This window comes from Cyprinus carpio, chromosome A8, assembly GCF_018340385.1.
Source record: "Cyprinus carpio isolate SPL01 chromosome A8, ASM1834038v1, whole genome shotgun sequence".
NCBI classification, from domain to species: Eukaryota; Metazoa; Chordata; class Actinopteri; order Cypriniformes; family Cyprinidae; genus Cyprinus; species Cyprinus carpio.
The window spans coordinates 26,253,208-26,277,565 of NC_056579.1; the positions used below are offsets into that span (position 1 = coordinate 26,253,208).

The 24,358-nt window shown below is 39.5% G+C and overlaps 1 protein-coding gene across 11 annotated transcripts in view; it reads left to right on the forward strand.

The window, feature by feature from the left end:
* Positions 1 to 24,358, forward strand: part of LOC109085513 (membrane-associated guanylate kinase, WW and PDZ domain-containing protein 1-like) — a 149,593-nt gene that overhangs the window by 102,643 nt on the left and 22,592 nt on the right. For all 11 annotated transcript variants that reach the window (XM_042762964.1, XM_042762972.1, XM_042762962.1 and 8 more), the window contains one exon: positions 14,672 to 14,706. In XM_042762964.1, coding sequence (XP_042618898.1) covers positions 14,672 to 14,706 — 35 coding nt within the window. The remainder of the gene's footprint in view (positions 1 to 14,671; positions 14,707 to 24,358) is intronic.

Genomic DNA, 24,358 nt, shown 5'->3' on the forward strand with positions numbered 1-24,358 from the left:
TTAGCATCTCTTGATGCTAACAGTGCTACTAATACTTTTTGCTGCACTCTTACATCTTGTTTAGACACTGCCTGACCCTTGTCTTTCAGGCCAGCTCATACATCCTCTTCTGCCCCTTGGCTGTCTGATGTTCTCTGCAAGCATCGTTCTAAGCTCAGGGCTGCTGAAAGGCTGTGGTGCAAATAAAAAAATACTACTGACCTTAATGTATATCACTCACTCCTCTCTTCATTCTCTGCTAATGTATCCACTGCTAAAAGGACATACTATCATAACAAAATTAAACATGCTCTTTAAAACATTTTCCTCCCTCCTTTGTCCTCTTCCTCCCCCTTCTTTATCAACTCTAACAGCTGACGACTTTGCCACATTCTTCATTAATAAATTTAAAAGCTGTGCACAGTGCTATCAAGCACATTTCAAACAAACATCACATTCAGATCCTCTCTTCACTCTCTGAGGCAGAAGTCTCCAAAACTCATCCTTCTTAACACTTTTACTTGATCCTATTCCACATCTCCTTCAACTGGTTTTCCGTCTTCTTTTCTTTGCAACACAACTTCAGTTGGTGTTTTTCCCTCAGTCTTTGCCAAGCTCTCCCACACAGAAACCAACCTTAACACCTGAGACACTACAGACAACCAATCTGGCTTCAAAAAAAGTGGTTTATCCAAGTCTTTGCCTTTCTGAGAACTACCTCCTGCTCTCAGCAATCTGGCTTCAGAAGTGGACATTCGACTGAGACTACCTTGCTCTCAGTTGTTGAAGCCTTAAGACTGGCAAGAGCGGCTTCAAAATCTTCAATACTTATCTTGCTGGATCTGTCCACTGCTTTTGACATGGTTAACCACCAGATCTTCCTGTCAACCCTATTGGCAATGGGCATCTCAGGAACCACACTCCAGTGGTTTGAGTCTTATCTCTCATATAGGTCCTTCAAGGTATCTTAGAGAGGTGAGGTGTCCACGTCACAACATCTAACTACTGGGGCGCCTCAGGGCTCTGTTCTTGGACCACTTCTTTTCTCTATCTACATGGCATCACTAGGTTCTGTCATTCAGAAACATGGCTTTTCATACCATTGCTGATGACACTCAACTCTACCTCTCATTCCATCCTGATGATCCGACGATAGCTGCTCACATCTCAGCATCTCTAACAGTCATTTTTTGCTGGATGAAGGACCATCACCTTCAACTCATCTTTGTCAAGACAGAACTGCTTGTGGTTCCATGAAACGCATTGTTTCATCACAATTTCACCATTCAGCACATCAACCATAACTTTTTCAAAAACAGCCAGAAACCTTGGAGTTATGATTGATGATCAGCTGACTTTCTCAGACCACATTGCTAAAACTGTCCAGTCCTGCAGATTTGCTTTATTCAACATCAAGTAGATCAGGCCCTTTCTTTCGGAACATGCTTCACAACTCCTTGTTTACGCTCTTGTTCTGTCCAGGCTGGACTATTGCAATGCTCTCTTGGCAGGTCTTCCAGCCAGTTCTATCAAACCTTTGCAATTATTCCAGAACGCGGCAGCTAGATTTATTTTAAATTAGCCGAAAAGAATGCACATCACACCTCTGTTTATCAGTTTGCACTGGCTACCAATAGCTGCTAGCATAAAATTCAACGCATTAATGTTTGCCTACAAAACCACCACTGGCTCTGCACCCCTTTACCTAAATTCATTACTTCAGACTTATGTGCCCTCTATAACCTTGTGTTCTGCAAGTGAATGTCACATCCCAAAGAGGCACAAAATCACTAAAACAGACTTTTAAATTAAATGTTCCCTCCTGGTGGAATGACCTGCCCAACTCAGTTCGAGTCCTTAGCCATCTTCAAGAATCAGCTAAAAACACATCTCTTCCATCTATTTTTGACCCTCTAACTCTAGCACGCTCTATTCTAAACCTATTCTTTATTTTAAAAAAAACCAAAGTGCCCCTTTTAAACTTGCACTCTATTTATTTACTAACTGCTTGCTTTCTTTTTATTTATTATACAATTAACAAAAGCAAAAAAAGGCCTCTAACACTAGCTTGCCCTACTTTTTTTCTATTCTATCTGTTTTCTTTTTATTTATGATATGATAAAAAAAGAAAACTTGCTACGAGTACTGCATTAAGCTAACTGAGACTTGTTATAGCACTTGAATATCATTGCTCGTTTGTTGATTTTGATTGCTTCCATTGTCCTCATGGATAAAAGCTTTGGATAAAAGCATCTGTTAAATGTCTAAATGTAATGTATATGCAAACTTCTGACCACAACTGTATGTTAGCATTGCTTAGCAAAGGTTAAAATATTGAGTTTAGGGTTGTCAATTCAATTTGAGTACTCAATTAATAATAAAAAAAAAAAACCTTGATTGCATTTTGCCCGTGTTGATTAACCGGCAAAATACAGAAAGTGCTGCATTCCACAGATGAGAATCCATGAAATGCATTAATACATAGACCCATTTTAAAACCACTGGCGCCCTCTGCAGGCATTATAATACATAATGTACATTAATTATATTGTTTATAATACATTATGTATTTTACCAGTTTTGTTTAGTTATATTGTTTGTTTTATTTATTATGATACTTTATTTGAACTAATTATTATTGCCTTATTAATATTCTATATGTATTTTAAGTCATTCTAAAGGCTATTGTTAGCTTAGGTCTATTTGTATTATCAATATATATATATACCCAATCACTCGATTAATCGCCAGAATAATCAACTGATTACTCAATTACCAAAATAATTGCTAGTGACAGCCCTAATTGAGTTTGCAATTAGAATTTCAAATCATTTAAACCTGATTGCCTTTCTGGGCTCTGCTGGAATCAACTCAGACTCTTTCCAAAAAATAGTATATTTTCTGTCATTCTCATGCATCAGTGTTTGTCCAAACATTCTGTACATACATCATTTCTGGGAATTGTTGTGGCAAACAGGCCTGAAACATGCCTTTGTTCTCTCCGGACTCCCATAAACCCCTGCCTAGGAACTCATTGCACCACACCTGTTTCCTATCAGGGACACTATAAAGGTTGCACATATCCACACACACTTTGTTGATTATTGTTTAGCCTGTAACCTGTTCGTAGTATCCGTGTTTCCTTGCTTTGCCTTGCATTCTTGTTTTTTGACCTTGTACTGTTTATCCGATTACTCTTTTTGTCTTGCCCTGGATTGTACCTGTTTGCTGGTGTTTGACCTTGCCTGTTTTGACCACTCTTGTGAAGTAAAGCTGCGTTTGGATCCTCAACTCATGCCTCCCACGTCACAGAATAATCAGCCAACACCCGGATCCAGCAGCTTTATGAGTATATCCAGGCCAGCCAAGAATCCAGCAGCAAAAATAATTGGTCTCTGTCGAGGTGAGCGGTCTACTGAGGATTATGTGTTGGACTTTATTAAACTGGCCCATTTAACATCTATGGACGAGATGTGCCTCATGATATTTTTCCGAGGAGGCCTAGCTGAACCACTGCAATCGATTATGCCACTGCACGACCCAAACTGGACATTGGAGTTTTACATAGATCTGGCACTTCAACTAAGTGGGTCTGCATTTACTGTGGGTGTTGTGGATGAGGAACACAGCAGTCCTGCAGTATCTCCCACTCCTGAGTGTCTTCCCAAGATGGCCGCCACGCCTGAGTCCCCGGCCAAGATGGCCGCCACACCTGTGTCCTCCACAGATGCGGAGCTTGGGCCAGGACTGATTGCCAGTATGATGTACCCACCATTGATTTCTGTGCAAGCAGCTGGCATCCCCAGGGCCTTAGTACTGGCTGTCACAGAGACTGTTTCCCTGATCTCAGTGCTTCCTGTTATGGCAGTTGCCATTTTGAGTGTGTGAGTTGCACACTGTGCTCCAGAGACCTTTCCTGTCCACGAGTCTGCTCCTGAAGCCTCTCCTGACAGTGAATCCACTCCAGTGCCTCCAGAGGTAGCGGCATCCACTACAGAACCTCCAGAGGTGGTGGCTTCCACTGCAGAACCTCCCGAGGTGGTGGCACCCACATTTGAACTCTCTGCCTGTCCTGTCACGGCCAAGGAGGCCGTCCATGAACTCTCTGCCTGTCCTGTCACGGCCAAGGAGGATGTCCATGAACTCTCTGCCTGTCCTGCCATGGCCATGGAGGCAGTTCATGAATTCAATGTCTGTCCCATTATGGCCAAGTAGGCTGTCCATGAACTCTCTGCCTGTCCTGCCATGGTCATAGAAGCAGTTCATGAACTCACTGTCTATCCCATTATGACCAAGGAGGCCACTCATGAACTCACTATCTGTCCTGTCATGGCCACAAAGGCCATTCAAGAATTATTTGCCTGCTCTACAATGCTGAATAATCAGTATGTTGAACTTGTTGTCCCACCCAACCTCCCTCTCCCTCCTCCTCCTCTACCTGTCATGATGTTTGTTCTGTCTCCACTTTTGTCTGTCTGTCCCTCAGGTCATCCTTTGAGGCTGGTGAAGGGTCAGGATTCCCCTCAGGACAGCCAGCCTCCAGCTGCACCAACCTTGAAGGATTCCAGATCTTCGTCTCCGGCCTTCGAGACCTGGACTCTAATTCGGTCTGTCGACCCTTTGGTGTCACCTTGGCTCAAAGCTCTCTCATCTCCATTGTGGCCCATCAGTCCACTGGCTCCACCAGGCTTCGTTCCTCCGGCTCCACCTTGGTCATTCGTCAACCTGGACTCACCTCAGGACTACATTCCACCTTGGTCCTTGGTCGCTCTGGCTCCACCGTGGCCTTCTGGAACCCCACCTTTGCCTCTGTCGCCAGAGCTGTCAGCTCCACCATGGCCCTCCAATTCCTCAGTTTCACCCTGGCTCTTTGGCTCTCCATCTTCGCCTTGGGCCCCCTGTCCATCGGCTCTGTTTCTTTCAGTCAGACACCTTAGACCTCCTGTTTCACTCCCCTCATGGTTCCTCCCTCCATCAACTTCACCGTGGACGGATAATTGTTCTCGTAATTCTGTTTGGAGTGTCTGGAATCAGCTCTTAGTGGGGGGGCTCTGTCACGATAAGGAGTTTTGTCTTTGTTCTCTCCAGATTCCATTTCCCATAAATCCCTGCCTAGGAACTCATTGCACCACAGCACTATAAAGGTTACACACATCCACACACACTTTGCTGATTATTGTTTAGCCTGTAACCTGTTTCTAGTATCCGTGTTTCCTTGCCTTCTTGTTTTTTGACCTTGGACTGTTTATCCGATTACTCTTTTTGTCTTGCCCTGGATTGTACCTGTTTGCTGGTGTTTGACCTTGCCTGTTTTGATCACTCTTGTGAAGTAAAGCTGCATTTGGATCCTCAACTCTGTTGTCACACCTCCCACGTCACAATAACACCCTTAAAAATCATTAGAAAATGAATTTAAAATGGATTTTTAGAAAGTTTATTTCAAAACATGAGATAGTCGTAGGCTACAGCCTTAAGCATCAGAAAAAAAGGAAATTAAATTTACACAAAGGCTCTTAATGCATGTTATGTTTATTAAACAGTCATTATGAAAACCATTAAAGCTACACAATTTCCTTTTGTTGTATTAAGGGCTTTCATTTCGATCAACAGGCTAATGAAAGTTTTTGAATGAAAAATCCTGACCTTGGCTGTTGGTCCACTGTACAAGGCTGCACGTTCATGAGACTCTATTCGCGTTGCAATTTACTCTGACTCACACCATAAAAAAACTGCGACATGAAAATCTAAAAATAGTACAAAAAGTAGGATATTAACTTGGAATATTTAGATTACATTTAAGGAGGTGTGCATTATGCCATAAAAAATAAAACGATTGAAAAGGTGGCTTATTGATGAGTGTTATAGGCTAGGCCTAGTTCTTGCTGTCACGGTTCACTCAGGCAGGAAGGGACAAGGAGATGATGGAGTTTATTCAAGAAACAAGGAGCCAACAAACACAGGAACATCACGGTTGACATTTAACAGCAGACAAAGGAAAACAGAATGGGCAAGAACTAAATAGGGCAGATAACGAGGGGCAGACAGGTGAGGAGGATAACTGATAATGAGACACAAATGGAGACGAATTCAAATGACAAGTACAGGCATAGAGAGGACCAAATAAGGACAACAGGAAATAAGACCGGGGTAAAACAAGGAAACTAAAGTCCACAACACTGACACTAGCACATATTTTGTTACTATAGTCACATTAATGTCACAAATTATGAAAGGCTTGAAATTGACATTTAATTATTCGCTGATGTATTTTAAGCAGGTCACACATACGTATTCGGTATCTGGCCATTTTTAACACGTTTATTCCCATCTACAGAGCCAATGACATGCTGAAAATTATGTCTGTGAATTAAGAAATTGATCACTTTTTATCATTCCTTTGTATTAATTAAAACGTTTAAATAATAATCAAACCATTTTTTTTATAATAAAAAAAGAATAATACTGATAATAATACAGTTTGGCATACAGAGTTTGATATGGGGGAATCTGTAAAATTAAAAAAATTAAAAAATAAATTAGACAACACAATACAACTTAAGAATTTTGTTATTTAATTAAAAAACAACTCCTGATTCACAACATTCATTTCCAAACTTAGAAATCAGGTAGAGCCCTGCACGAGCCTTTAACCTAAGCCCTATAGCTGGCCTTTGGCCGACAGCTTACCAGTATCCTCGGCCCAAGTCCGACTGGAGACAGTGTCTTTTTCTCTCTCTAGCTTCATAATTACACAGCTGCTGTTGCAGCCATTAAAATGGTTCAGTTTTGTTTTTAATTGCAAAGTTATATGTCTTATTGTTTCATTAATAATTAATTTAGAAAAATGTTTGGAACATTTTTTTGTTTGTTAAATTTTTGTTTTATTATTTTTTTTGGTTTTTTTTTTGATATCGGCAGACAGCTGAGTTGGTCACGTTAGATCAAATTAGCCTTCTCAAATCATCATGACTTGCTTAAAATAAAATCTAGATCTGCACTAGATATAAAACACTTAAAGCATATTACATTGTTAGTTTAAACATTTAAAAGTGCGCTGTTAGGTGTATATCTAAGCATTTGTGTGGAGAGTGGAAGCTGAATCTCGCTTAATGCATGAGGCCCCGGCACGATCACTTCATTCTGTTCTTCTTATTAATAAAATTGAAGTTTGGGTTTGTTTTTGTTTTTGCTGATAAGGATTATGTATAATTTGGAATTTTGAATTGTGTATAGTTATTTTTGTGTGCACTCACAATATCAACAAAACGTTGTGCTTTTGTAAACGACTTAAAAAAAGTTGTATAGCCTATTATTACAGTAAAAATGTGTTTTTGTTCCATTTATAATTTTTAATTGAGGTTGAAAAATAAACGGTGCTATTATCATCGGTGCTATAAGTCAGTTTAGCAGCAAGACAAAAACTTTTGCACTGTTGTAATTGTATGCAGGCTGCAGTCTTTTTGGCAATACAAATGTAAAAATATATTGCAGTAAAAAGAAAATTGTCCCGAGACAGTTTAGTTTCATTATTGGGCAATTCCAGCATTACTGATGTGACATTCGCAGTCACAACCAGAAATATAAATTCTCACAGAAAGTATTCATTAACAATATATTGAACCATCTCTTTATGTTTTTCTAAATCCCAAATACAGTCCAGACATCAGCAAAGTATCCGTCTATGAATGTGTTTTATAGGCTATTTTAGATTTGGGAAATACACATGCTTAAAGGGTTAGTTCACCCACAAATGAAAATTCTGTCATTAATTACTCACCCTCATGTCGTTTCAATCCCTTAACACCTTTGTTCATCTTCGGCACACAAATTAAGATATTTTTGATGGAATCTGAGAGCTGTCTGACCCTGAATAGACAGCAATGCAACTGAAATGTTCCCAAATCCAGAAACGTAGCAAGGAGATCTGTAAAATAATCCATGTGACATCAGTAGTTCATCCGCAAAGTGATGTTTTAATAAATTATAATTATTTTTTTACATGCAGTGATACAAATAAAGCCAAACAAGATTTGCAATGAAGAAAAAATATGTAGACATAAGAATAAATGATGTAACCCCACAGCACATCTCTTGCGTGTCGCACTCAGCATCATGCGCACCGCGCAAATCTTGCACTCTGATACACTCCTGAATTTACATGCGGCTGCAATTTTATTTTTATTTATTTTTTTTACTTAAATTGTATGAAAGTGAGTAAAGAAGGCTCCCCTTAAAATGGCTGAAGTTGTCAATTAATGAAGCCTTTTTTTAACATCTTGTGCACTTTGTTGATTATAGTCAGAGAACTTGAATTTAAGCATGAGGACATTTTATTAATCCATCACTTCTTTTCAGTTTCAATGATTTAGCTAAATCATGGCCAGGTTTAATTTATTCGTTTCTTGTTTTAGTTAGGCCTAAATAATGGGAGCGAAATTATACAGTGCCTCACGTTTTACTAAAATAAAGGAAAGAATTCATAAAACACGCAACAATTTCTTAATGAGTGTATACAGATATCTTTTCCCCAAGTAGTTATCTGTCAAAATAAATGACAGGTGACGAATAACAAAGTATGTGCGTGACAAAAATGCATGCTGTTGTATTAAAGGAATTTTAAAATATAAATAAAAAAATGTACTTGTGACAAATATTAAGTAATGTGAAAATATTTACATTTTGCATATAAATCAATGTGTGTAGCCTAGCCTACTAAAATAGGCTACTACTTACTGCTCCAATGCAAAGTAAACCGCCATTTCTTTAGGATAATATAACATATTATTCATATTATATAAATAATACTGCACACCTATTAAATGTTTCAAGTCTAAAATATGGTGTAATACATTGTAGCTTAGAGTAAATATAAGCACAGGATCATAAGCTTGCCATTTATCCTGCTTGAATTATTTCTAAGAAACGCACATAACTTCATAAGTAGGCTACTTAATTTTAATCAGTGAATATTAAATATTTTAACTACAGTGTTTTTCTTTAATTTTCCCCGACTGCCGTCGTCAAATGTAACACATTGGCAAGGCGAAGCTGACGGCTATTTGCGAAAATGCACTTTACATTTACATTTAATCATTTAGCAGATGCTTTTATCCAAAGCGACTTACAAATGAGAACAATAGAAGCAATCAGATCAACAAGAGAACAACAATGGTATACAAGTGCTATGACAAGTCTCAGTTAGTCTAGTACAGGAATGTATGTAGCCAGGGTTTTTTTTTTTTTTTTTTTTAAGAATATGAAAGACAAGAAAGGAAAGGTAAGTTCTAGTATTAGTTGGTTAAGTGCAGGCGAAAAAGATGAGTCTTTAGATGTTTTTTGAAAATGAGTAAAAACTCAGCTGTTCGAATTGAGATCGGGAGGTCATTCCACCAGCTGGGAGCAGTCCAGGAAAAAGTCGGTGTGAGAGTGATTTTGAACCTCTTTGGGATGGCACCACAAGGCGTCGTTCACTTGCAGAGCGCAAACTTCTGGAGGGCGCATAAGATTGAACTAATGAGCTTAGGTATGTTGGTGCCGTGCCGGTGGTCGTCTTGTAGGCAAGCATCAGTACCTTGAATTTGATGCGAGCGGCTACTGGTAGCCAGTGTAACCTGATGAGGAGAGAGTAATGTGAGCTGTTTTTGGCTAATTGAAGACAACCCTTGCAGAGGCTTGACAGAACATGCAGGAAAGCCTGCCAAGCTCTCTTTACCGGCTCTCTTTACCGAGCATTTTCCTCACTAATGTGCGGTCACTGGTGAACAAAATGGATGAGTTACGACTTCGCATCACCCACAGTAAGAGACTTTTGGACTGCAATGTCATGGTTTTCACAGAAACATGGCTACACAGTGACGTACCCGAAAAAGCTATTGAGCTAGCCGGACGCTACACGCTCCGGGCAGATAGAACAGCAGATGACTCCGGCAAGACAAGAGGTGGTGGATTGTGCATTTATGTAAACAAAGCTTGGTGTACGAACACTGTCATTGTTGGGAGACACTGCTCAGCTAACCTAGAGTTTCTCATGGTTAAATGTAGACCCTTTTTATCTGCCGCGGGAGTTCACTTCCACCATAATAACTGCAGTCTATATTCCACCGGATGCTAATGCCAAGCTTGCTTTGAACGAACTTCATGCAGCCATTAGTAAACAACAGACTGCTCACCCGGAGGCTGCTTATATTGTCGGGGGTGATTTTAATCACTGCAAATTAAAGACAGTGCTCCCCAAATTTCACCAGCATGTTTCCTGCCACACCAGAGGAGACAAAACCTTGGATCATGTTTACACAAACATTGATGGAGCTTACATCGCGACCCCCCTCCCCCACCTCGGACAGTCTGATCACCTTTCTTTGTTTCTCACCCCCAAGTATTCACCCCTCGTCAACCGTGTGAAGCCATCAGTGAGAACCATCAAAGTGTGGCCAACTGGAGCAGACTCTTTACTGCAGGACAGGTTTCAACACACTGACTGGAGTATGTTTGCTTCTCATTCTGCCTGTGGCTCTCACACGGACATTGATATCTATACCTCCTCTGTACTGAATTACATCAACACCACCATTGACAGTGTTACAACAGAGAAAAACAGATAACAACATACCCTAATCAGAAGCCATGGATGAACAAGGATGTGCGAATTCTGCTGAAAGCCCGCAACACTGCCTTCAGGTCAGATGACGCTCAGGCCTACAGTAAATCCAGGGCTAACCTGAAAAGGGGCATCAAAAAGGCCAAATACTGCTACAAGCTAAAGGTAGAGGAACACTTTTCCAATTCTGTTCCCCGACGCATGTGGCAGGGCATCCAGGTCATCAGTGACTACAAGTCAAGTAACTCCACTCCAACGGTCACAGACGTGTCCTTCCTTAACGAGCTAAATGACTTTTATGCTCGCTTCAACAGCGACAGCAAGGAGACGGCCACCAAAACCACACACTCAGCAGATCACCAACCTCTCAAACTCACCTCCACAGATGTCCACACTGCATTGAGCCGGATCAACGCACGCAAGGCTGCCGGCCCGGACAGCATTCCTGGACGTGTCCTTAGAGCATGTGCAGAGCAGCTTGCAGGGGTCTTCACAGACATTTTCAACCAGTCCCTCACCCAAGCAACTGTGCCAACATGCTTTAAGTCAACATCCATTGTGCCAGTATCGAAACACTCCTCCCCGATGTGCCTGAATGACTATCGCCCTGTAGCACTCACACCCATCATTATGAAGTGCTTTGAGCGATTGGTCCTAGCACACCTCAAAGACTGCCTTCCACCCACACTGGACCCACATCAATTTGCCTACCGCAGAAATAGGAGCACAGAGGATGCAGTATGCACAGTGCTGCACTCTGCACTCACTCACTTGGACAATAACAACACATATGTTCGGATGTTGTTTGTTGACTTCAGTTCAGCATTTAACACCGTCATTCCCTCCAAGCTGACCACAAAACTTGGAGACCTGGACATTAATACCTCCCTATGCAACTGGATCATGGACTTTCTGACCAACAGACCTCAGCATGTTCAGTCAAGCCACACCCACTCCACCACCATCACACTTAACACCGGAGTACCACAGGGCTGTGTGCTGAACCCATTCCTCTACTCCCTGTACACCCACGACTGCAAGCCTGTGCATGGATCCAACTCCATTATTAAGTTTGCAGATGACACCACGGTGATTGGCCTCATCAGTGACAACAATGAGACTGCCTACAGGGAAGAGGTACAGCACCTGGCCACATGGTGCGCTGACAATAACCTGCTCCTTAACACCAGCAAGACAAAGGAGCTCATTGTGGATTTCAGGAAGAAGAAAGGAAGCACGCATGACCCCATCCACATTAACGGGATGGTTGTTGAACGTGTCTCCAGCTTCAAGTTCCTGGGAACCACCATCTCTGAGGAACTGTCCTGGACCACAAACACCTCCAGCCTGGTCAAGAAGGCTCACCAACGCCTCTTCTTCCTCAGAACACTGAAGAAGAACCAGCTCTCTTCAGCCATAGTGGTGAACTTCTACCGGTGTGTGCGATTGAGAGCATCCTGACCAGCTGCATCACAGTCTGGTATGGGAACTGCTCGGTGGCTGACCGCAAAGCACTGCAGAGGGTGGTGAAAACTGCCCAACGCATCACAGGAACACCACTTCCTGCTATTGAGGACATCCAGAGGAAACGCTGTCTACGTCGAGCCTCGCAGCATTCTTAAGGACTCCTCTCACCCTGACCATGGACTGTTTTAACCTCCTGCCCTCCGGGAGGCGCTTCAGGAGCCTCCAGACAAGGACCAGCAGATCCAGGAACAGCTTTTTTCCCTACAGCTGTCTCCTTGCTGAACTCTGCCCTCTGAACACCCCCCACACCATACACACACAGACTCCTCCCCTACTTCATCACTACATCTGACCGATTTATTTATTATTATTTATTTACAACAAACAAAACAGTAAACTTGCTATTACTTGCACTACTGTCTGTTCATCCAGATACACTGAATAACCCATTTGCACACTGAAATATTTCTATGCACTTTACTTCCATTGCAATAGTGTAAATTATGTTCATATGTTCATAGTTCTGCCTATAGTGTACATACACTTTCACATATTCCATCTGTATAGTATGTTCATAGTACACCTATCTGTATATCATGCTGATAGTATTTAAAATTTAAAATCTGTAAATTATGTCCATAATACTTATCTGTATAGTTATTGTACATATTGTAGACCTTGTATATTCTGTACTTACTGCTTATTGCACTTCTGGTTAGATGCCTTGTACCTTACATGTGCAATGACAATAAAGTTGAATCTAATCTAATCTAATCTAATCAAGAGAGCATTACAATAGTCCAGTCTGGAGAGAACAAGAGCTTGGACAAGAAGTTGGGTGGCTTGCTCTGACAGGAAGGGTCTAATCTTTCTAATGTTGTATAAGGCAAATCTGCAGGACCGGGTCATTGTAGCAATATGGTCTGTGAAGCTTAACTGATGATCCATCACAACTCCTAGGTTTCTGCCTGTCCTGGAAGGAGTTAAGGTTGACGAACCCAGCTGTATAGAGAAGTTGTGATGAAACAATGGGTTAGCTGGAACCACCAGCAGTTCAGTCTTAGTAAGGTTGAGCTGAAGGTGATGGTCATTCATCCAGCTAGAAATGTCACTCAGACAGGCTGAAATGCGAGCAACTACCGTCGGGTCATCTGGTTGGAATGAGAAGTAGAGTTGAGTGTCATCAGCGTAGCAGTGATAGGAAAAGCCATGCTTCTGAATGACAGATCCTAATGACGTCATGTAGATGGAGAAGAGAAGTGGTCCAAGTACTGAGCCTTGAGGAACCCAAGTAGCAAGTTGATGTGACTTATTATACAGGATCTTGGTAGATTTTGATGAAATCACAGATTTGGAGTGTTAATTGTGAGTAATGAAAATAACGTTGCAAGACTATTGATTATGAGCTAAAGCATGAAAAATGAAAAAATTAAAAATTAAAATAAAATACAATAAGTAAATAAATGCAAATTCCATGATATGTTTGCTTTTAAAATGATCTGGGTAGAAAAGCACAACAAATTCAAATATGTTTATGCTTTTTAAACCACATGAATTTCATGAATGCTGATTAAATGGAGACATATTGATTCTTATGTGTAAATATTATGCATTTTTATACTATTTCTATTATTAGCTTGCCCACTTACAAAGAAATGAAGGGTCTGTAATTTTTATGGTAGGTGTAAACATACCTGGCAATAAAGCTCATTCTGATTCTGATACCGCCAAGGCAACAAAGGAGTGTCTCAAGAAGAAGCACATTAAGGTCATGGAGTGGCAGAACCAGTCTCCAGACCTCAATCCTATAGAAAATCTGTGGAGGGAGCTCAAACTTCCAGTTGCCAAATCACAGTCAAGAAACCTTAAGGATTTAGAGAGAATCTTTAAAGAGGAGTGGATCAAAATCCCTCCTAAGATGTGTGCAAACCTGGTGACCAACTAAAAGGAACGTCTTACCTCTGTGCTTGCCAACAAGCGTTTCTGCCCCAAGTACTAAGTCATGTTTTGCTTGGGGATCAAATACTTATTTCACTCACTGAAATGCAAATCAATTTCTAACCTTTATAAAATGCGTTTTTTTGTTTGTTTGTTTATTTTTCTGGATTTTTTGGTTTCTTGGTCTCTGTCTGTTAAAATAAACCTACCATAAAAATTACAGACCCTTCATTTCTTTGTAAGTGGGCAAACTTACAAAATCGGCAGGGGATCAAATAAATATTTTCCCCAATGTATTTGTAAATGGACATTTTAGATCTTTGATAAAAATGATGTGTGTGTGAGTGAGTGAGTTAGTGAGTGAGTGTGTGTTTGAGTTGAGTTAGTGTGTGTGTGTGTGTGTGTGTGTGTGTGTGTGTGTGTGTGTGTGTGTGTGTGTGTGTGTGTGTGTGTGTGTGTGTGTGTGAGTGAGTGCATGAGTGTGTGTGTGAGTGCATCAGAGACACACACACACACACACGGGTGGGTGGAGCAGGATCCAAAGCAGGAGCTGATGCATGAACACATATCACACATGCACTCCAGTGCTTAGACAGAGGCTCTGCTCAGGACTGCGTCTGATATGAGTGGCTATGTGTGTGTATGGTACGAAGGTGATGATTTCTCTTTCTCTCTGCCACTGTCTCACAGGAGTCTTGCAGCCCAAGAGGAGCCCCAAATTGCTGGTAAGATAACTTCCCTTTAATTTCTCTCCTCAGCACATCAGTATAGGAAAAAAAGTTTTTTGCAGTCAAATTGTTGCACTTTCATCTTTGTGTCTCATCTGTGTCTAACTATGCACTCGACAAAACCTTTCTCTCGAGAATGAATGCTTGTTTTGAAAAAATAAATAAATAAATAAATACAAAACAATTTTAAACAAGACATTTAATATGTAAGTTACATCACATATTAATACTGTTTCCAGTTAAATGCACAGTGGTATTGGTGTGGTGGGTGCTGTTCTTTGGAAAAGCACCCAAATGATTGGTAAACCTTTTAAGTGGAAAAGTATAAATATAGGTAAACAATATCCATCCATTATTGTCTTTCTTTGTAATTTCCTGGTTGTTCCTTCACTCCACTCATATCTTGGCTGTGAATTCTTCTTGTCACTCTTTTCATTAGGACTTCTTATTTCTTTGGAAAGGAAACAAATATCAAAAATCCAAAGTCATTTCTGTGTGGGGTCTGTGTACTTTTGCGTCCATTCGTTTTTCATTTTTTAACCCAGAAATGAAATACAGAAAATGCGGTTCCTTCTTTAATATACTAAACACTGATGAATACAATAAGTAGACACAAACTAATTTTCGTTATTCAAAATTCGTATTTCATTAAAAATCATAAAAATGATTCAATTCAATTCAAGATTATTTGTATAACGCTTTTTACGATACAAATCATTGCAAAGCAACTTTACAGGAAATTAAGTTTCTACAATATTTAGTAGTAGCTTATCAGTGATGACTGTCAGTTTATGTGCATACGGCAGAAATGTTCAGAAAAAAATTAATAAAAGACATAAACAAACAGACGATTAACACTATTAACAGCAATTATGCAATCAAACTTATAGTAAAATGTGGTAGTTCTGTATGTTGTCTCTGGGTTAGCATCACCTGATGTCCTCTGAGGGGTTGGCATAATCTCTTCTCAGGTGTTCTGGATCCAGACTGGAGCTTGTGTAAATCCTAGTTACCACGGGATGTAAATCCAGCAGAAACAGAGAAACAAATAGAGACATAATTAGCGTAGCTGCTGTTCTAGCCAAGTAAAATTAATTAGTTTAAACCAAGCTAAAGAATAATAATGCGCATTTGATCAGATATAACTGCAGTCCAAAATTATGAGATGCATTATTTGAATGCTTGGCCAAAGAGGTGTGTTTTTAATCTAGATTTAATTTATTGAGTTTATTGTTTATTGAGGATGCAGGACAACTACCTAACAGTGCATTACAATAGTCCAGTCTAGAGGTCATGAATGCATGAACTAGCTTTTCTGCATCAGAAACCGGTAACATGTTTCGTAGCTTGGCAATGTTTCTAAGATGGAAGAATGGTGTTTTTGTAACATGGGAAATATGATTTTCAAAAGACAAGGTACTGTCTAATATAACACCCAGATTTTTGACAGTAGAGGAAGTAACAGTACATCCGTCTAATTGCAAATTGTAATCTAAGAGATTTTGTGTAATGTTTTTTTTGTTTTATAAGTAATATCTCTGTCTTATCTGAATTTAATAGGAGAAAATTATTGGTCATCCAATCTTTTACATTTTTAACACACTCTGCTAGCTTAGATTATTTTAGAAGTTTCACCTGGTCTTGTTGAGATATATAGTTGAGTATCATCAGCATAAAAGTGGAAACTAATCCCGTATTTTCTAATGATATTACCAAGGGGCAACATGTATTTTGAAAATAGCAGAGGACCTAGGACAGATCCTTGTGGCACTCCATATTTTACTGGTGATAAATGAGATGACTCCCCATTTAAATAAACAAAGTGGTAGCGATCGGACAGGTAGGATCTAAACCATCTTAAAGCCTGCCCTTGGATACCTGTATCTGCTACAGGTAACAACTCTTTCAGTAATTTAGTGGGTACAGGATCTAATAAACATTTTGTTGGTTTATATGCAGTGATAAGTTTAATTAGCTCTTCCTGTCCTATAGTTGTAAAGCACTGCAGTTTATCTTTGGGTGCGATGGATAAAACTAAAGTATTAGACGCTATAGAATCTACATTTGTTATTGTATTTCTGATGTTATCTATTTTATCAGTGAAGAAATTCATAAAGTCATTACTATTTAACTGTGAGGGAATATTTAGATCGGGTGGCGTCTGGTTATTTGTTAATCTAGCCACTGTGCTAAATAAAAACCTTGGATTGTTTTGGTTGTTTTCTATGAGTTTGTGGATATGCTCGGCCCTGGCAGTTTTAAGAGCCTGTCTATAGCTGGACATACTGTTTTTCCACGCAATTCTAAAAACTTCCAAGTTAGTTTTTCTCCATTTGCGCTCAAGACTACGAGTTTCTTTCTTGAGAGAGTGGGTATTAATGTTGTACCATGGCACAGTTCGGTTTTCTCTAACCTTTTTCAATTTGATGGGGGCAACAGCTTCTAATTTATTAGAGAAGATAGTGCCCATGTTGCCAGTCATTTCGTCTAGTTCATGTGTATTTATGGGTACACAGAGCAGTTGAGATAAATCAGGCAGGTTATTTGTGAATCTGTCTTTGGTGGCTGGAAAAATAGTTCTGCCCGGATAATAACGCGAAGCTATATAGTTATTATCATCAATACGCAGAATGCACGATACAAGGAAATGGTCAGTAACATCATCACTTTGAGGTATGATATCTATGTCAGTAAGATCGATTCCATGCGATATAATTAAATCTAGCGTATGATTAAAACGATGAGTGGGCCCGGTGACATTTTACTTTACTCCAAAACAGTTTAATAAGTCAGTAAACGCAAGTCCTAATGCATCCTTTGTATTATCAACATGAATGTTAAAATCTCCGAAAATTAGCGCTTTATCAGCGGTAACCAACAGGTCTGAGAGGAAATCTCCAAATTCTTTTAGGAATTCTGTATATGGCCCTGGTGGTCTATACACAGTAGCCAGAGAAAGAGATACAATAGATTTCTTTTGCATATCTGAAAGTGTAACATTAAGCAGAAGTATTTAGAATGATTTAAACCTGTATCCTATTTTCTGGGTAACATTGAGAATATCACTATATATTGTTGCAACACCTCCGCCACAACCAGTCTGACGGGGCTCATGTTTATAACAGTAGTTTGATGGAGTAGACTCATTTAGACCAATATAATCATTTGGTTTTAGCCAGGTTTCAGTCAAGCAGAGTACATCAAAAAACTATTATCTGTGATCATTTCATTTACAATTACTGCTTTGGGTGTGAGTGATCTAATGTTTATGAGCCCAAACTTTAAAAATTGTTTTTGTTCATTTATTTTAAGTTTTTCTGGTTTAATCACGATAAGATTTTTTTCTTTGTGTTTGAGTTATATTTTTTTTTTGACCTCACTATTCGGGGAACAGACACAGTCTTAATAGATTGGACAGCGCAAGTACTTCTAACATTTAAGCGGGTGATCCTGGAGATGTTGTCCGAGAGGAGATCCGCGCCGACTCTCCTGGGGTGCAGGCCATCAGCGCAAAAAAGCCTAGGACGCTCCCAGAAAAGATTCCAATTATTAGCAAAGAGCAGTTTCTGTTCTTAACACCATGACAATAACCATTCATTTAGAGCAAAAAGTCTACTGAACCTTTTGTGTCCTCGTCGATATGTGGGCAGTGGTCCTGACACGACGATACGAATTTTGAATAATGAAAATTAGTTTGTGTCTGCTTATTCTATTCATCAGTGTTTGAACCATTAAAGAAGAAACCGCATTTTCCGTATTTCATTTCTGGTTAAAAAATGAAAAATGAATGGATGCAAAAGTACACGGACCGTACACGGACCGTCCGGCTCAATCAAAAGATCATCTGATCAGATTTTGACAAAATTTATAGGAGGAGTAGCGAAAAAAAACAGTTTTTTCATTTACTTCAATATGATGAACAGGCATATATTTGGATATTTGGAAAATGACATATTGCCTGAATCAGCGCAAGCCTGGGAAAAAAAGGATAATGGGATAACAAAGTTTGGAAAATGTTTTAATTTGTTATATGTTTTTTTAAGTTATAAATTTTTTTTCAAAAAAAATATATATATATCTCTGGAACACTGGTTGTTTTGTGTTTAAAGGTTTTTTTTTTATTGATCCCTATCAGTTTTTGTGTAGATATGTCACAAATGGTTTAAAAGATATTACAGTTTTTGACACATTTAAAAATGGCGGACAGGCATAACTGACATCCACAGATTCGCTATTGCCCAAGGAATCATGATTTTTTTGACCAACTGTTTAAATGTCATCATAACATTTGAACAAAGATGAATATCAAAATCTGTTTAATCATTTCTGTGCGGCTTATTGCATAGATTTCCATAAATTTTCAGAAGAATTGGACATGTAGAATAGAAAAAAAAAAAACTGTAGTTTTCAAAACGGCCACTACTGTAATGGGCAGAGTCCGAATGTAAGCTATTGAATGTGGTCAACATGAAGAGAGTAATGAAATGAACTAAATTTCATTCAAAAGTTATAACCGTTTGAAAAGTAAATTTTTGAAAATTGGTCAGATCACTATTCATGACCATTTCTACAAATTTCATTATTTTCCTGTGTTCCATTCATAGGGCTGCCATAGACTCCCATTGGGGAAGAAAAATAAAGAAAACATAAAAACTAAAGAATAGGGGCTACAGCCCCTTCTGGACTTGGCCCCTAAAAATCCCTCAGACTTACAAGTGTATTGCCAAATCCTAGTGAAAAAAGATATTTCAAAAAGTGCAAAAATGCTTATAACTGTTGGTGATTTTGTCCATTGGCCATCTTGCTTCCTTCTGTTCCTAAGATCATTTTTCACAGCTGGTCATTAAGTCTGTTTGCCATTTGATGTCAAACACCTACTTTTTAAATTCATCCTTGACTATTCAAACCACTGTTGCATTCATGATGTTAAACCAATCTGTTCTTCTATAACGGTTCGAAGGTGCCAAAGTGGACGTGAGGCTTTATCTGCTTAACACTTTTACATATCGAGTATATGTCACAGTCATCAGGTCTTGAAGCTACCTAAGAAGTTTTGTATACTGAAAAATTGCTAATTTTGTTTATTATGTTCCTGTATTTTGGCATAAAATAGTCAAGTCGAGTCAGTAAGCAAGAACGTCCGAACGGTAGCGAAACCAGAAGCTTAAACTAAGGAGGTAAAGTCAAGTCAAGTCACCTTTATTTATATAGCGCTTTTAACAATACAGATTGTGTCAAAGCAGCTTTACAGTATTAATTAGGAAAATAGTGTGTCAATAATGCAAAATGACAATAGTAAACACTAAATTTTCAGTTAAAGGCAGTTCATCATTGAATGCAGTGATGTCATCATGCAGCTCAGTTCATTTTAAATCATATCTGTGCAATCATTTGCAATCAAGTCTACGATATCGCTGGAAATGAAGTATCCCCAACTAAGCAAACCAGAGGTGACAGCGGCAAGGAACCAAAACTCCATCAGAGACAGAATGGAGAAAAAACCTTGGGAGAAACCAGGCTCAGTTGGGGGGCCAGTTCTCCTCTGACCAGACGAAACCAGCAGTTCAATTCCAGGCTGCAGCAAAGTCAGATTGTGCAGAGGACTCAACTGGTTCCTGTGGTCTTGTCCCGGTGGCCGTCTAGGAGACAAGGTCTTTAAAGGGGATCTGGGGCTCATCTAGTTGTCCTGGTCTCGACTGACATTCAGGATTGTAGAGGTCCTTTGTAGGTGCTGATCCACCATCTGGGCTGGATACGTACTGGATCCGGGTGACTGCAGTGACCCTCTGATCTGGATACAGACTGGATCTGGTGGCTACGGTGACCTCGGAATAAGAGAGTAACAAACTAATATTAGCGTAGATGCCATTCTTCTAATGATGTAGCAAGTACATCGGGTGTTATGGAAGTGTTCCCAATTCCGGATGACCTAATTAATGCAGCCTAAAAATCCTTTAACGGATTTTAATATTAGAAGCGTATTAGTATGTTATGTGTAAGCAAGGTTAAAGAGATGGGTCTTTAATCTAGATTTAAACTGCAAGAGTGTGTCTGCCTCCCGAACAATGTTAGGTGGGTTATTCCAGAGTTTGGGCGCTAAATAGGAGAAGGATCTGCCGCCCGCAGTTGATTTTGATATTCTAGGTATTATCAAATTGCCAGAGTTTTGAGAACACAGCGGACGTGGAGGACTATAATGTAACAGGAGCTGGTTCAAATACTGAGGTGCTAAACCACTCAGGGCTTTATAAGTAAAAAACAAGATTTTAAAATCTATACAATATTTAATATGGAGCCAGTGCAGTGTTGACAGAATATGGTCATACTTCTGTCAGAGGTGGGGGACTCGAGTCACATGACTTGACTTGAGTCAGACTTAAGTCGCAAATTTTAGGACTTGAGACTTGCTTGAGAAATATTCATAAAAGACTTGACTTGACTTTGATTTGATATTCATGACTTGAGACTTGACTCGGACTTGAGTTAAATGACTTGAAATAACTTGTCTTTCATTCAATAAATATGTTTGTTTATTTTTGCAACCTAACGAAGTGACGCAGCAGGCAAGCAGAGCGTGCTCAGTGTTGCCAACTTAGCGACTTTGTCGATAGATTTAGCATGCGCAGTGTTGCCAACTTCCAGTACTGTCGCACGAGCGCGAGGTCTCTCTTTCCCAGCGCACACCTCTCTCTGCGTCTGTTCTGTTCAGCAAGCGGCTGAGAGGCAGTGTTTTAGGTTAAACAAGATATTCTGTCACTTCTAACTATTTTACATGCAAAAAAAGCCGAAATCACAGCTCAGCCATTGTCTTTGTCTTATGTGTATCTGATTTCATTAGACGACGTCATGATTATGAATCAGGATTTTTGTGCAGATTAACATCTAATGGAGAGCTGGTAGTCTTAATGGGCCACTTTCAGTCTCTATTTCATATTCATCCCATTGTCTTACAACAGAAACAGAAAGATATAACAGTGAAAACAGTTTTATTGAGAATTTGGCTGCATTAAAATACAGTTTGTGAGCACTATCAAATGTATTTTTTTTTTTTTGTAAGTTTTTTTTTTTTTGGCATTTGTATGTTTAATTGTCTAATAATTGGTCATGAAAAAAAATCATACAGTTGCGAACCCAACCATGCATACACAAAAAAACACCCAAAAAACTTGCACACATACACGTGCACACACATTAACTCACAAATATTAATAAATCACACTCACTCAAATCACCTCTCTCTGTCTCTCTGTCTCTCTCTCTCTCTCTCTCTCTCTCTCTCTCTCTCTCTCACACACACACACACTCAGATTAACAATGTACACTATAAACAGGTGCAAGGTTTGTGTGATTCAATTGGAATTGCTCCGTTACTACTTCTCCTTCCTCATCTTCTTCTTCTTCTTCTTCTTCTTCTTCTTCTTCTTCTCCAAAGTGAATCTAATTTTTGAGGGCCTAAACATGCTCCAAAACTCACGAAACTTTGCACACGCATCAGAACTGGCGAAAATTTACATCTGATATAGGTTTCAGAAGTGGGTGTGGCAAAATGGCTCAATAGGGCCACCTGTAAAATTTCAACGAAGTGCGCTTTCGAGCTACGTTTTACGTACATGCATGAAAATTGATACAGACGTGTTACAGACCATTACCTACAAAAACGTCTCTTGGTACAAAATCCAAAACCGAACAGGATTTCCTGTATGATTTTTGTGCAGTTTTTGCCATTTCCATGCCTCATACTTTAACGAACTCCTCCTACAGTTTTGATCATCTTCAAATTTGGTGAGGGTCATCATAAGACCTTTGTGACGTTAAATTGTTGAAGAGCTTGAGTTTTCATCAAGGGGTGTGTCCCTGGCGGCCTGACAAAATTTGATGTTTCGCCCATGAAACAGGAAGTTGCTGTAACTCAGGCAAGCAATGTCCAATCTACCCCAAACTTCACACGTGTGATAGGTGTTCTGTCCTGAACAAACACCCATGACCAAATTCAGTTATAGTCATAGCGCCACCTGCTGGTAACAGGAAGTGACATGTTTAACACTGTTATGGAATCCTAGGAACATTAAAAACCGTCAACAAGTGTTAAATAGGCTGGCAACATGCTAGAAACAAACTAAAACATGCTAGCAACACTTAGCTAAGTGCTAAAGCATGCTACTAATGCAGTGAAAAAGGAAGTTGTTGTAACTCATGCATACAATGTCCATTCTGCCTCAAACTTCACAAGTTTGATTAGAGTCTTGGCCTGAAGATATCTGCATGTTCATATTTGGTTATAGTCATAGCGCCACCTCCTGGCAACAGGAAGTAACATGTTTTAAACTGTTATGCACTATTAGCAACACAGTAAAATATGCCATTGTGTGCTAAACATGCTAGAAATATTCTCAAACATGCTAGCAACACTTACTAAGTACTAAAGCATGCTGTCGATACTAATGAAACAGGAAGTTGTTGTAACTCATGCATACAATGCCCAATCTGCCTCAAACGTCACACGTTTTATAAGAGTCCTGGCCTGAACACATCTAAAGACCAATATTCAATCATAATTATAGCGCCACCTGCTGGCAACAGGAAATATCTTGTTTCACACTAACTTAAACATGCAATGTCTGATCTGCCCTAAACTTCACATGTTTGATAAGAGTCCTGGCCTTAACAGATCTTAAGGCCAATATTTCCATTATAATCATACCGCCACCTGCTGGCAACACGAAATTACTTGTTTTACACTAACTTAAACATGCATTATCCGATCTGCCCCAAACTTCACATGTTTGGCAAAAGTCCTGGCCTTAAGACATCTACATGCCAATATTCAGTTATAATCATAGCGCCACCTGTTGGCAATAGGACATATCATGCTTTATACTAACTCAAACATTCCATGTTCAATCTGCACTAAATTTCATATGCTTGATAAAATTGCTGGACTGAAGAAATCTACATGCAAAAATCCAGTTATAGTCATAGCGCCACCAGCTGGCAGCAGGAAGATTGGCACATATAAATGACTTTGACATATTCCTCTTATATTTACCACATTAAACGCATATTTCTTGCTGTTCGCTGTTTTACTAAAGCCACCCGCTGGCGGTGAGCCCGGGTGAGAGGGCCCTTTCATCTTTAACCGTTTAATTCTTTTTGTTGTTATTCTTTTGTTAATAAGGAAATATCTAACTTAAAGGGATACTCCACCCCAAAATGACAATTTTGTCATTAATCACTTACCCCCATGTCGTTCTAAATCCATAAAAGATTCGTTCATCTTAGGAACACAATTTAAGATATTTTGGATGAAAACCGGGAGGCTTGAGACTGTCCCATAGACTGCTAAGTAACTTACACTGTCAAGGTCCAGAAAAATATGAAAAGCATTGTCAGAATAGTCCATCTGCCATCAGTGGTTCAATGGTAACATTATGAAGCGACGAGAATACTTTTTGTACACAAAGAAAACAAAAATAACGACTTTATTCAACAAGTCGTCTCCTCTGTGTCTCTCCACATCGCCGTAGCGCCATTTTGGAGAATATGAGCTGAATGCAGGCAGCGTACGGTCTTCTTTTGACCAGATTTCACAAGATCATCATTGAAGCATGTTGGCAAAAGGTTACAAAACTTTCTGATGTCTCAAACCATT